The 14675-nt window shown below is 39.6% G+C and overlaps 1 protein-coding gene across 6 annotated transcripts in view; it reads right to left on the bottom strand.

Moving 5' to 3' along the window:
* The window catches only part of nsd3 (nuclear receptor binding SET domain protein 3), a 38011-nt gene extending 27114 nt beyond the window's left edge, over nucleotides 1-10897 (bottom strand). For 4 of the 6 annotated variants that reach the window (XM_053516024.1, XM_053516028.1, XM_053516029.1 and 1 more), the window contains exons 1-2: nucleotides 10724-10897; nucleotides 1907-2916 (exon numbers count right to left, since the gene is read on the bottom strand). In XM_053516024.1, the coding sequence (XP_053371999.1) occupies nucleotides 1907-2872 (966 nt within the window). In that variant the 5' untranslated portion in view covers nucleotides 2873-2916; nucleotides 10724-10897. The remainder of the gene's footprint in view (nucleotides 1-1906; nucleotides 2917-10723) is intronic. The other 2 variants (XM_053516026.1, XM_053516027.1) reach the window with 1 other exon arrangement.
* Between the last annotated feature and the right edge of the window lie 3778 nt (nucleotides 10898-14675).

Here is a 14675-nt window from a genome sequence, read left to right as displayed (position 1 = left end):
TGGACCTCCAAACAACTGGGGTTTAACGTGCAGATAATTTTCAGTCGAGACTGATCTGGTATATTTTTGGTGTTGATACTGGTCACAACTGTACTGTATACAAGTCTGAGGAGTGTAATTGTGATGCAATTGTACGCGAAAGCTTGAAGGGGGTCAGATGTAAGGGTGCTCCGATCAAAATCAGCTGATAATCTGTTCATTTTTACAGATGGTTTGTCTCTCAACTTGACCGATCACAAAAACCAATACTATGATGTGATGACGCAAAATACAGGACTTGACAGCCGCATTAACGTTCCCTCACCAGCCTGGGAATATTACTGAGTCAATTTAAAAGACATAACATTTGCAAAATGCTAATTTCTTTTTTTTTTTTTTTTAACCATGTGGTTGAATGTCTGCCAAAAAGCTTCAACACCACAAGTTAAGAACTATTTGAGTACGGAAAGTTAGACCATGAAGGCAGCAGTCAAACCTTTTAAGTCGCCCCTCACTCACCCACCTACTGTATAGTAAAAAAAAAGAATAGACTGTCTATTAGAGATGCAAAAATTCTAATATTTATACAGAAAAGCCTCTGGGGCCTCCGAGTGGCGCAGTAGTAGAGTGCTCGCCCTATCATCCGGAGAGATCGCAAGTTCGATCCCCGGGTGATCCTCTTGCAGCCGAGGTCTAGAAAGAGCTGATTGTCCGAGCTCTCTCAGAGGGGAGGGATGAGAGGTGCTCCCACATTAATCACGGCTCTACAGCCAATCAGGGGCGTCTGTGAGCTCGCGCACGTGGAAGGAGCGGATAGCGCTGTCCTCCGAGTGTGTTACATCGCCCCCAACGGTGCGCGAGTGAGCGGTTCGAAAAGTTGCGGTTGGCTGGCGTCACATGGTTTTGAGAAAACATGTGATAGTCTTCGGCACTCCCGACTGAGTGGTAGTAGTAGCCTTAACGTGGGAGCCCCCTAGTGACGGGGAGGAATTGGATTCGAATAAATTAGCGAGAAAATTGGGAAAAAAATCCAAAAAAGTATAATAAAAGCAAAAATATTTTTAAAAATGCGGGAAAAGAAACGCCTGCCTTCGCTAGCTCGTCGAATGTGTGCTAGTTTAAATAAAAACAATGTGCGTGTTCAAATAAAAACAATTGAGTCTCGATTGAGTACAGCAGGACACACACATTCTATGTCCGCCACCCCCTCCTCCTATTCTATGTGTGTGTGAAAGCTGCGGGATGCTAGCTATGGAATGGAAATTTTTTTGCTTTTTAGTCGAGCGCAGGCTATTCTATTGGTTTCAGTTTCTTTATAATACACTAGAAATAATATGTGAATGGAATATGTTGCCTGGCAATAAAGAAAGGTTTTACATTTCAAGCTTCCTCAGATCTTAATCATAAGGTGTACACTGCTGTTTAAACCAGTATGATTTTTTTTACTGCTATAAATATTAAATAAAAAGAATATAAACAATATATCTTATTTCTGTGATCAGTAAAAAATATGTCAAAAAAAGAATAAAAAGAAAAACAGCTAGTATGAGTGTCCATCAATTTACACTTTGCCAAATGAAACACAATTTGTTAAATAAACACAAACATAAGACACACACACACATCAGATTCAGGACTTTCCTCTGAAACACCCTGTTTCTCAGTAAAACTTTGCGTACTGTTTTGCAATCTTACCACTTCTATATTTCTTACTACAACACACCACTGATACTTCCCACATTATTTTCATAACATGAGATTTCTAACAAGTACCTTAAGGAAACTTTCCTGTTTCGAAAAAAACAGGCTTCATTTTATAATTCCTCTATAATTATGTGATGATAAAATTTTTTCATAAATGAACATTTCCTCCTTAAAATACGGAGCAATTTTTTTTCCTGACGCGAATCTTTTACACGTCACTCACCCGCACCTCCTTGGGTTCTGCTTTGGGGCTTTTGAGCCCTGCGGTAGGGTGCTGCTCTTGTACCGCAGCCTGGCCATCGCCGAGCTTCACTTCCTGTTCAGGGAAGGCCGCGTGTCGGCTGTTCTTCTTTTTTCTCTTCTCCTTCTTGTGCTCGTTCCTCCTGCTCGACTCCTGGAACTCGTGCAGCAGGTCTCCGCACAGCGACGACTCGAACAGCTCGCGTCCGTTCTGATACGTCTTTATGATCTTGATCTTGATTTCCGGGGAGTTGGTCTTCTTCTGGGCGACGGGCTCGGAAGCCACGTCCTGAATCGAGGCTTGGAGGGGAGGTGGTGGGGACGGGAGGTGCAGGGGAGGCGGCGGGTAGACCGGCTGCAGATGATGTGAAGCGGAGGAAGATGATGGCGGAGGAGGCGGAGGAGGGGGCGGCGGAGGAGGAGGGGGGTGATGAGGTAAAAGTTGAGGGTTGGGCTGCTGCGACTGATGCTGTTGAGCGTGAGGATGAGGATGAGGGTGGTGATGGTGGTGATGAAGATGAGAATGAGAATGAGAAGGAGGAAGGGGAGGGGATGAGAGATGAGATGAGGGTTTTTCCTGAACGACGGGCGACCTCAGCACCGTCCCCTCCCCCAAGATCAACCCGTGGTCGGCGTGATAGTTGCGGATGGCGCCGTAGCCGTTGGCCGAGCCGTTAGGGAACTGCGAGTAGAGCGCAAACTTGGCCTGCTGCTCGTAGGCGCCGATTCCTGCCTGGTAACCGTTAGCGACGACCCCTAGGTCATCCGGAGGATAGGAGAACCCTGGATCGAGGGGCGAATCGTAGGCGGAGGGGCCTCCCTCGTCCCCGGGGTCGCTGATGGCATCGTACGCGTTCTCCTGTCTGATGTTAGCTGAGTCAATGAGCTGAGGCGGTTGCTGGATTGTGTTTCCCATGATCCCTTGCATGAAAGAGAAGGAGAAATCCATTGTTCTGCTCCAGCATCCTTAGGTTTCCCTTTTTCGTACAGGGTCTGGAGGGGAAACGTAGAAAGAAAAAGAAAAAACATGCGAAAAGTCACAGTCGGATTCTTAACTCTTATTGGTCAGAAAAGTCTTGATGAATTTTCATGGTTAGTTCATTCGGAAAAGTTGGTTTTAATAAATTACGGTTTCTATAGCAACTCGTACAGCCGCTCTACACAAACCATGGTACTGTTTATGTGCTGGTGTTTCTGTAAGGATTCTCCAGCGTTCTCCTACTTTGTACAGTCGGAATTTGTGAAGCGGTAACTTTAGGACGGACAGCTTTGTGTTTTCTGAGAAAGTTGATAAGCTAATTCGTTTTGGAGAGAGATGAAGGAGAAGTCGGTAAAGGAATTACCTGTTTATAACTTACGTGATTTAAGTTTCTTAATTGAAATTTAACTAAATTAACTTAATACGTTAAAATAAACTATAAAAAAACACTTCTGAACACCTTTGTAGTGTAAACAAAACCAGTGTATATGGCGCCACAACCATGTCGCTCATTATAACTTTAGTATGTGACAAAGATTCAGATTCGATTATTTGTCACATTTTAGCACAGTAAAATATATATTTATTTTTTCAAAAATCCCAGTTGGAAAGCAGGGGGTCAGAGCGCAGGGGTTAACAAGGACACAGCGCCCCCTGAAGCAGACAGGGTTAAGGGCCTTGCTTAAGGGACCAACCGAGGCACCTTAGCGGTGCTTGAGCTCGTCACCTTCGACCTTCCGATCAGTAACCCAGAAACTTAACTATTTAAGCAACAACTGCCCCAGTGTTGAGATAGGGTAAAAAACGACCCGGCCAAACAGTTCCTTCAAAATGCAACAGGTTCAGTCTGATCTTTTCTAACACACACACACACACACACACACACACACACACACACACGCATCACTATGTGTAATGACCGAACTCCCTGGCCAGATATTTTTACCCTACATCAACCTTAATGTACATCTAAACAGTTTGCAGACCTGACATCAAACCTGAGACTCAGACACTGCAATGTTCCGGGATGACAACTGCACCGAGACAAATGGGTGTGTGACTTGTTCAACAAGCATAATGGGACACTTCGGCTGGCTTGCAGCATTGCCAAACTTCAATCTTATAAAAAAGCAGCTGCTTCCTTTTTTTCCCCTTTTCTTTTTCTTGGTTAAGGCGCCTATCCTGTGTCGTGACATTTTCAGCTCAGGTCAACTAACCGAATGCTATTCAGCTTGTTTCACCTGCTGTTTTTCCTTCTAAAGGATTGAGGTTTGGTGATTGCCCAGGACAGTCAAGGTGTCCCGTTGGCGTTTATAAGCAGCACTACAGAGATTTTGTCATCACCCTACAATGAATGTCGTGTTCTGCTTGTAACCATGTTCACACGTAGCTGAGTATTTTTAAAAATTGAGATTTTCTACTTTTTTTTTTTTTTCCCTTCATAATTCTGTCCACACAACCTACGTTTTAAAAATACCTTTGTCCACGTAAAAAACGCAAAAAAAAAAAGGCCTGTTAGGAGCGTCCCTAATCAACAGGGGCCAATCAGAAGCCTAGACAAAAACATCATAACTGGTTCAACCATGTAGAAGTCCGACCGGGTGTTGTCCAAAACCGCCATCGCTGTCTGCGAGGTCTGTGTCTGAGTTTTGTATGTAGCAGCAGTGAGCTTCATGTCCAGTAAGCAATGTCAACACAGTCACATTGCACAAAATATCCTCATCAACAAAGCTGATGTCAAATCACAGAGACTGGCACACAGACAATGACATCATCGGCACATAAGGTGACGTTACAACAAGCCGTTTCCCCTGTCCAAGTTTTGGAAAACCTTCACTTTGGATGGAGTTTTCCAAAAGCGCAGTTTTCAACGACCAAAACTGAGTTTTGCATGTGGATAAAAAACTACCCGGCTACGTGTAAACATGACCTTATTGTCTGAGCAAGAACCGATAATCTGCGTTTATTCTACTTGGAATTTATTTAGATACAGTAGGCATCCATGTGACGCTGTAGTGGACCCTTATGCATGAGAAGCTGATGTTCATTTGGGGCATCAGAAGGGCATAGGTTCAAGCCCCCGCGTGTTGGACTTTTAACGATATCTGCTCCAGGGACGCCTTATCATGGTTAATATCCTGTCATGTGACCAAGCTTCCGAACATTATGGGATATCTGAAGAAAAGAATTTCACTTGCTGTAATGTGTATGTGACAAACAAAGGCTGCTTCTTTTTCATTCACAGCTCAACAACTTTACCCGCTACTTTTGTGTCCTATTTGTGTACTATTCATGTGAAACGCATGCATCTGTGCATAGTTTGTAAATGAGACATGCTTGTCATGGTAACTTAAATAAATACATGGTTCCATACAGATTTCATCCAAACGCAGCTGTTCCATCTCATGACAACGATGAGATGAGATGAATCCGGACGCTCCTACACAGAGACAATGTTTGTCTCACAGGTTTTCATAGAAAGCAGTGCTTCCTTCATATCACCATGCGTACGACCTGAGAATGGAGAAAACCTGCTGGATAAATTTCCTGCTCTCCTACTAAATATACAGTACTGTGCAAAAGTCTTGACCCCCCCTTGCTTCCAAAGTGTCACTACCTTACATTTTTTCAATGTAGTCTTAACGGATCTCCTATATAGTTTTTCTATAGTTCTGTTTTTTTGTTGTTGTTAAGCCACACAGTGACCTATGAACCATTCAAGCATAAACAAAAACATCAATTTCCTCAGTGAGATGAAGACAAATGATCAGGCTGGTGATTAGTACACTGGTGATGCTAAATGCTGCGTGGTTGGAACAGACGAAAGAGGAAATGAGGTCGCTACTGAGGTTCTCACATGAACAACCAATTTCTAAATTGTTAAATCTTTAGTCACTTTGTAGGTCGTCACAATAAAAAATTGGCTCCCATTTTTTTAACTTAAATGATTTAATGATGTATACAAGTTAATATAAGGAAATAAGAGGTGGCACGGTGGTGTAGTGGTTAGCTCTGTTGCATTGCACCTCCAGGGTCCGGGTTCGATTCCCGTCTCTGTGTGCATGTTCTTGGTGGGTTTCCTCCCACAGTCCAAAGACATGCAGATTAGGCCATTCCCAAACTGCCTGTAGTATGTGTGTGTGTGTGTGCCCTGCGATGGATTGGCACCCTGTCCAGGGCATACCTCACCTCGTGCCCCAAGTCTCAGAATAAGGCGGTACACAACGACGAGATGATGAGGAAACAAGGGTTTCAAGACTTTTGCACAGTATTGCGTATCCCAACTTGCAATCACAAAGTTTAACAGTGCTTAGAGCTTTAAGAAACTTTCATGATAAAAAAAAGAGCAGCTAGTGTTTAGTATTTTGCAGATGTACAAGCAATATGGACTGAATGACAACTACAAGAACGGAAAGGTGTTTAGGTTTTTACGGTATCCCGAAGCTTTGTGGTTTAAGTGGCACATGGCACATCCTAAGCCAAAATCCTGGTTTTAGGACTGACTTTAGTGGCGTAAAATACTAGAAGGTCCAACACAAGCAGTTACCATTAACAGTTTTAATTAATAGAGAAATTCCATCACACCCTTTGTAGAAGCTGTCTTTTACTAGGATATTACCCCGTTCACTTGACTGACTATTTAACACAGAAAAGGCTGTATAGACGACACACATCACCATGACAAACAGGTAAGTAAACTGACAGAACCAATTCACAAAACACCTTCATACAAGCCAGCCTGGCCTCGAAAACATCTGATCGCCAATCTGCTGAGGTAGTACAGGTAGAACAGGAGGCATGGTCAGTCTTTTGGTAAACCGCAAACCGCAGAGGACACCATGGGAGGCTCTTCCTCTTTCATAAAAGGTTGAGATTGAGTACAAATTGTTGTTCCAGCACATCATCCAGGTATTTCTATTGCACTTCAAACTTAACTAAAACAATACGTAAGCTCTGGTTTTAGACTTCTCCTATACTGAACACTCCTACACAGTATTATAGACACTTTATTGCAACTGGCTAAAAAAAAAAAAAAAAACAGACACGACACGTTTTGGAATCAATTGGCCAAAAAGAAAATGTACAAAGTGAAGTTTATAGCTTGCAGTTTCTGTAGAAATACCCAAATCATCATATACTTGACTTGTCTTAAAGGTTATTTTCGTTTTACATTTCCAGACTTCTCTGGCAGAACTGAACATATAATAGTGCTACTGTGAAATAACCGTCCACAACTTTTCACTACAACACACAAAAACACTACGTCTTTCAAACATGCAGCATACCTATAACCTAAAACTTTCCTCCTTTTAAATTAAATAAATTTAATTTGCAATTATATATAGTTAAATAAAAAAATACTTAAGTATTTTTGTATACATAAAGTCGGGCTATGTTTACATTCCGAGTTGAAAGATGCATATTAAAAAGGTACAGAAGATAAGGGTGCTGTTTTAGTAACGAGTAAGCGTCCAGTCTTTTTTTATTCCTGTAAATGAATATAAATTTTTTGCCTTATACCCAAGACATTTAAGTGCTTCGTAGTGTGAGATCAGCTCCAACTCTAACAATTTAAATCTTACCTCCTGTTACGTTAATAATAATAATAATAATAATAATAATAAATGTCAATTTTTATAAGTTTGACTTTGCGCATTATTCTCCACATTGTCTTGCTCATGACTGGACATGGTTTCTATATCCCGATTCCATTTCAATTCTATTTTATTTTATTATTTGTACCTAATGTACATTTTAACATCTGAAAGTTTGATTTTTTTTCTATATTTCTATACTGTAATTTTTTTTCTTTTATTTCATACTTTATATTCTTATTTGAAAACTTTGTTACATTTTTTAGCAGTGATATAGGCATTTAACTTACATAGCAAAGTGCGTGACTGTGAACATGACAAATACAATTTTTATTCAATAATAATAATGCATTTTATTCATTATAGGTGTCTTTCTAGTCACCCGAGGTTACCAACAAAAAATTCGAATAAATAAGAAGATTGTTGGTTGCAAACTTTAAATTTTATTTTTTTCTTTTTACTTCTTTTACATCTTTAACTTTTTAAATGTGCTTTGAAATTATATTACTTATTTTTATAAAAGGAATTAAAAGAAATCTGAGATTTATGCATGTTCACTCACTCTCACTCACTCATCGTCTATACAGCTTTAACCTGTATACAGGGTCACAGGGTGCCTGGAGCCTATCCCAGGAGACTTAGGGAATGAGGCAGGGTACACCCTGGATGGGGTGCCAATCCATTACAGGGTGCACACACACACACACACACACACACAGAACCAAGAAAGGAATCAAACCTGGATCCTAAAGATCAAGGCAACAGTGCTAACCCTAAGCCACTGCACCACCTATGCATGTACGGTACCAGTCAAAAGTTTGGACTCAAGTTTGGATTTATTATAATAATTAAATAACAATAACAAGTAGTCAACTGTTATTTCAAGACATGAATGTCAGCTGAAATAGTTCGGATTGTAAAGTGCATTTGCAAAAGACCATCATCGAAAGCAAGACCAAAACCTACCTCTGCTTAGTTCATTTAAAGTTAACAGCTTAAAAAATCACCAATTAACAAACAGTACCTCAGGGTAGAGCTGTTATGAACGCTTTACAGAGCGTAAGTAGCAGAAACTAAACTTATGACCGATAGCGTACACTACACTCACATTCTGAGATACATATTAAAAAGTTGCAAAGATATGGGTACTTACTGTTCTAGCAATGAGTTTAATCCTTTTTTTTTTATCTGAAAACGTTTTTGACTTACTTATTTTCATAAAGATAAGGCTGAGATTCATGCATGCAGTTTGCACAATACTCAACCATTCTACAGCGTATGGTGTAGATAAACCAATCATAAACATGAACAAACTGCAGCTTAGTAACTGTAATCCATCATCCAGGTGTTTTTATAAACCACAATGCTTTGTGCTCCAAGATGACGAGTACGTACAGGCAAATATCAGCAAGATTAGAAACATTCACAAGATGTTCAGTGGCGATTATGGATGATATGATAAATAAAGAGAAAATAATCAATTCGTTTATAAATTCTTTTTATATGGCGATTCACCTATTGCCACACTGACTCCAAAGTCTTTTTTTGATTGATGAACCAATTGATCAGCCAGTGACCAGAATTGGCTAGTTTTCATTTTTGATTGTCTGTGACCGGTGATCAGCCAATCAGTCTTTTTTTTTAAATCATGCACCTCAAAAGTCGCCAATCTGCCTTTTTCTCCAAAATCCAAGCAAAATAGTCTCAAAACCCACTTATTACACACACTTATACCAGTCTTAAAACACCACGAGTTTTTTTGCAAATGAGTCAAAAATCGTGTGCATTGGAAGACGCGTGCTCGCAGCCTCTCGACTCTCTCACGGTCAAGTTGAGTTTTGAGACATTAGAGGCGAGATAGATGACGGAGATACGTTGTTGCTCAGCAAAAATGTTAAACTCTTGTATCTGAAGTTAGTTTGTATTGTTTAAACCCTATGTTTGGTTTTTAAGTGAGAAAACTAATGTAATAAGGAACGAGCTACATTTAATGAATCTGTAAAAAAAAAAATTAAGTAAAAAAAAAAAGCAAAAATTTGATATTTAATCGTGATATTTATGTAATAATGATATTTATAGAATCACACTTTTATTAGAATCAGCACCGAGGTTTTGTGATAATATCATATCATATCAGGTGGTGGTTCCCATCTCTAATGATTGTGTCTGAATGAGCATAAAAGAGGTGTAGTTCAGTAAAAAAATCTTTACAATCAACTTCTAAATAAGCTTAAAATATGATATGGGTTGAAATTCAACTAAATAAGTGAATTATTGAAGGTTAAACACGCTGAGGTAAATGAGCTGAGACAGAACTGAAGCACCTTAAAGTTGCTACCAAAACTTTATTCGTTCACTTTATTAATTACCAATTAATTAACTAAAATATTAACTAACAAACATAATTTATGTATATATATACGCTCATCTATTAAACAAGTGTCGCTTGTTGTTGTTTTTTTACCGTGGTAAAGGTGTGTTTTATTTTCACGTTACATCACCTGATATGGCTGCTAACTTAATTGAAACATTGTTTGCTAGGAAGGCTAATATTTAGCCTGATAGATGAGTAATACAGAGCATATTTATTTAACATAATTATTAGTTTTGACAAGAAATGCTTTAAAATCTATAGTTATGTTTTAAGCACTGTTTAGAAAGCGATGGTACGTGAAAATGATTAGCTTAGAATGCTAATTTTCGGATGCTATGTTGCTAGCATGTTGGGTTTAGCTAACGTTGTCTTGGTGATTATTAAGAGGAAAAAATTTCTTGTCTCGGTGTGATTTAGGTGAAAGACGGACCGTGTGTAAGTCTGGTGTATTTCTGTTTAGTGTTTAAAGTCAAGTCTTTAATGGAATGAAGTGTCTTATGGGGGTTAAAACGTTTCGTTTCGCTGGAAAAGCGCAGACATGTATGCGTGTGTGTGTGTGTGTGTATGTATGTATATGTATGTATGTACTATGTGCAGCCTAGGAGCCAACATGGCCGCCCTTTAAATCACACACACACTCGCCCGTTCATCACATTTCTAATCTTTCCGATAAACCCCCCGTTATTTATCTCAGACCTGGAGTAAATCCGCTGGGAATGCGACACTCTGCGAGTTTATTTATTGTTCTGTTAAAAACATGTAGGGCTAAAGGGTGATATTTTGACGCCATGCGAGCAAAACAACGAGGCAAAACAACAGCAGAATAAAAAAAAAAAAGAAAGATGTCGGTACCTTCAGCGTTTCCCATTCTAAACAAATACAGCAAATAATCTGAGTCCGGGTGCAGAGATCATAAATCTACAGCGATCTACACAAAGGCTTGGAGACACACAACACACAGACGAGGCCCGATGTTTCAGTGCAGATCAGATCAGATTGGACTTCCATAGATTTGATTCAAGCCCTTTTTTTTTTCTTCCTCTGGATGCAACAAAAGCCCCTCTGCTCGAAGCGGCCCGGTTGCCAGATTGGACCAAACACAGCGCTCGAAACAAAATGACAAATTAAACCGCAAGCACAGACATTCCCGGCTTGTTAGACTAAAGAGGTTACTGTATCCATCATCGATCAATGTCCGATGTCTCATTAGAGGATCAAACGCATCAATCAAAAAAACGATCAGTGTAATTGAGCTAAGTGTTCAGGCCAAGTTAATCAACCCAATCTGGCAACCCGAACAATTTAAACAGTCTGATCTCATCAATCAGTTTCATTTAGCTTTTTATCACATCGGAACAAAACAGATCCTTTTATCAAATGCAATGACATTACTATATATTATTATTGGGGGTTTTTTACGATCGGAAGTTGCCAGAGATTTACATATTTACATATTATTATTATTATTATTTTAAAACTTAACTCATCAGATTTCGTGAACATGTAAATTTCTGGCAACTTTTGATCGAAAAAAACTATATATGATGATCAACTATATATATATATACATATATACTGTGCGGCGTTTTAATCAGACCGCTTATCCCCAGTAAAGGGCAATCTTAATGCTTCAGCATGCCAAGACGTCTTGGACAATGCTTTGCTTCCAACATTGTGGCAACAGTTTGGGGAAGACCCTTTTCTATTCCAACATGACCATGCCCCAGTGCACAAAGCAAGAACTATAAAGACTGAGGAACTTGACTGGCCCAAACACAGAGCTCTGCCCTCAACTCCATTAAGCACCTTTAAGATAAACTGGAATGGAGATTGCGAGACAGGCCTTTGCAAACCTCATGCACATAGACCCTGAGGCAGGAATCTAACCCGGATCCTGGAGGTGTAAGGTGACAGTTCTAACCATTACACCACCGTTAGTCTAAATTATAATATATGCACTCTAATATTTTTTAGATTATTTCACCTATTCAGGGTGTCTGAAATTGGGCGGGGAAAAAATCCAAAGATCTTTGCATTGATTAAAATAGTAATTTTACACTGATCATATTGATTGTTTAGGATTGCGAAGTTATTATTATTATTATTATTATAGAATTTAAAATCTTGATTGTTATGGTTGTTCAATGTAATCTGATAACCTGCCATTTTCAATCCAATTAATCAATTAGCCAACCCTGAGCTTTGTTGGCAGTATTAAGATAATGCCAAATGAAGAATTTTGAAGAAAAATGCATGGAGGACTAGAGACAGGGTACACCCTGGATGAAATGCCAATCCATCACATGGCACACGCAGACTATGGGGATTGAAAACCAATCACCCTAACCAGCATGTCTGTGGACTGTTGGAGGAAACCCACCAAGCACAGGAAGAACATGCAAACTCCACACACACAGACCTGAGGCTGGAATCGAACCCTCAGACTTGGAGGTGTGAGGTCACAGTGCTAACCACTACACCACCGTATGTTTGTTAATCAAGCATGATTTCTTGACTGAACTGACTACAATTTGTCATGCATGGTTTCCAGATTGGTTTAATGAGATAATTCCGAACATGATTAATCATGAATGAATCAGTCTAATTAAATGATTAATTGACACCAAATAAAATGTTTGGGCTACACAATAAGACCTGGTTATCCTGGAACATAGATTTATCTTGTACCTTAGACTAAATGGCAAAATACAAAAACAAGTAATTGAAAAACAAGTAATTGCCATACATTCTATAGATCGGGGCTCTTTAATAATGTCACTAAAATGAGATCATTAGTTCCCAATCACAATTATCCATTATCTGGCAACACTGATCAGCGCGAATAGGAACTCCATCTGATTGGATGTGCTACAGGGAGTGAAATGCATGATGGGATGTGTAGTTCTTTCTTCCCAGGTTCTTGAATACACGTAGCTCACGTTGACTCATCCCATAAGAAAGCCAGCACTAACATGTAGTTGGACTTTACGGTATAACAATTTAACTGCAAGTCCTAATGTATACTAGTTTTGGAAAATTATCTGATTATTCTAAAGAACTAAATGGATTAGTTTTTAACATCAGTAATCCATAATGCATTAATTCATAATAATTTTTATGGCACATCGATAAATGCCAGGCATGATTTGGCTGATGGGGTCAGCGATCGTCATATCTCAAAATACTCTTTTTATGGTATTATATAAACAACACAGTTGTGCATCTCTAATTGATAGATCATTTAATCAACCAGATCAAAAAGAATTTGCTGAACATCTACATCAGAATATATACTCAGCAAAAAAAGTCCTTCGACTTTTAACTGTTTTTACTTTCAGTAAACTTAATGTGTAAATATTTGTATGAACACTAAAAGAGTCAACACCATAGGACATTAACTAAAAATGTTTTACAATGTGTCCCTGAATGAACGCAGGTGTGATATTCGGATGTACCGATCCTGTGCAGGTGTTGTTACACGTGGTCTTCCACAGCGAGGATGATCAGCTGTCCTTCCTGTCTCCCTGTAGCACTGTCTTAGGCGTCTCACAGTGTGGACATGGCAATTTATTGCCTTAGCCACATCAGCAGTCCTCATGCCTCCCTGCAGCATGCCTAATGCACATTCACGCAGATGAGCAGGGACCCTGGGCATCTTTCTTTGGGTGTTTTTCACAGTCAGTAGACAAGTCTCTTTAGTGTCCTGCGTTTTTAGAACTGTGACCTTAAATGCCTACTTTCTGTAAGCTGTTTAGGTCTTAACGACCATTCCACAGGTGCATGTTAATTAATTGATTATGGTAATTGAACATGCATGAAAAACATTGTTTAAACCCTTTACAATGAAGATCTGTAAAGTTATTTGGATTTTTACAACATTATTGTTGAAATACACAGTCCTGAAAAAGGGGCGTTTCTTTTTTTGCTGAGTATATGTGTTTACACTATAATAGGTTTTTTACAAATATATAGTGGTGTCAAAAAGTTTCGAGACTAGTTTTGTAACAAGCCAACAGATTGCAGCACAAGGCTGCACACACAGATCACAGGGAGCACCAACCTTCATAAGTCAGTATACCAAAGGACATCGTCCTTTGTACATCGGGAGTTGTGCATCTTGTGCTATTCAGACCATGTGCGTTACCACGTCTGATATTTCATCATGGTTAGAACAAAGAGCGAATGTGAAATTCGATTCTGATAATTTATGATCAGGACAAGATTAGGAAGACCTTCAACGACGTGAACCCCTGAAAATGATCGCCGGAGAACAGTCTATATCATTGCTGCCATTGTTGGCGTGTCATACAGAACAGTCCAGGCAATCTGTTCATGTGTGATTTGCCAAGTTCATCCTTAGGCTGCTGACCCAGGGGCAGAGGGAACATTGCGTCGAAATCTGACCGGCCCTTTATGTTAAGGATCATTATCGGTGACGAAACTTGGGTGTATTGGTACGACCCTGAGATGAAGCAAGAGTCTTCTCTTCTTCAGTGGAAAAAGTCTTCAGTGGAAGAGCCCTTCATCTCCACGACTGAAAAAGGCAAGGAAGGTCCACAGCTCGACCAAGTGTATGCTCACAGCATTGACAGCATTGTACATCGAGGGGGCCAGACAGTCAATAGCGAACAGAACTTATAAACAGAGCTAATCTCGAAACTTTTACTTTACTTATCACAAATAACAGGATTTACATACACATCTTGCGGAAAGATTTTTTTTCCATTCCTCTTACTTTTCGAAAAATGTTTTAAACAGTGGGTGCAGAAGTATACAAACTCAATACTCAAGTTAAGGTAAAAGT

This window comes from Clarias gariepinus, chromosome 17 (genome assembly GCF_024256425.1).
Source record: "Clarias gariepinus isolate MV-2021 ecotype Netherlands chromosome 17, CGAR_prim_01v2, whole genome shotgun sequence".
In the NCBI taxonomy this organism is placed as follows: Eukaryota; Metazoa; Chordata; class Actinopteri; order Siluriformes; family Clariidae; genus Clarias; species Clarias gariepinus.
The sequence above is the reverse complement of the archived record's forward strand: the minus strand, read 5'-3'. Positions and strand labels throughout refer to the sequence as shown.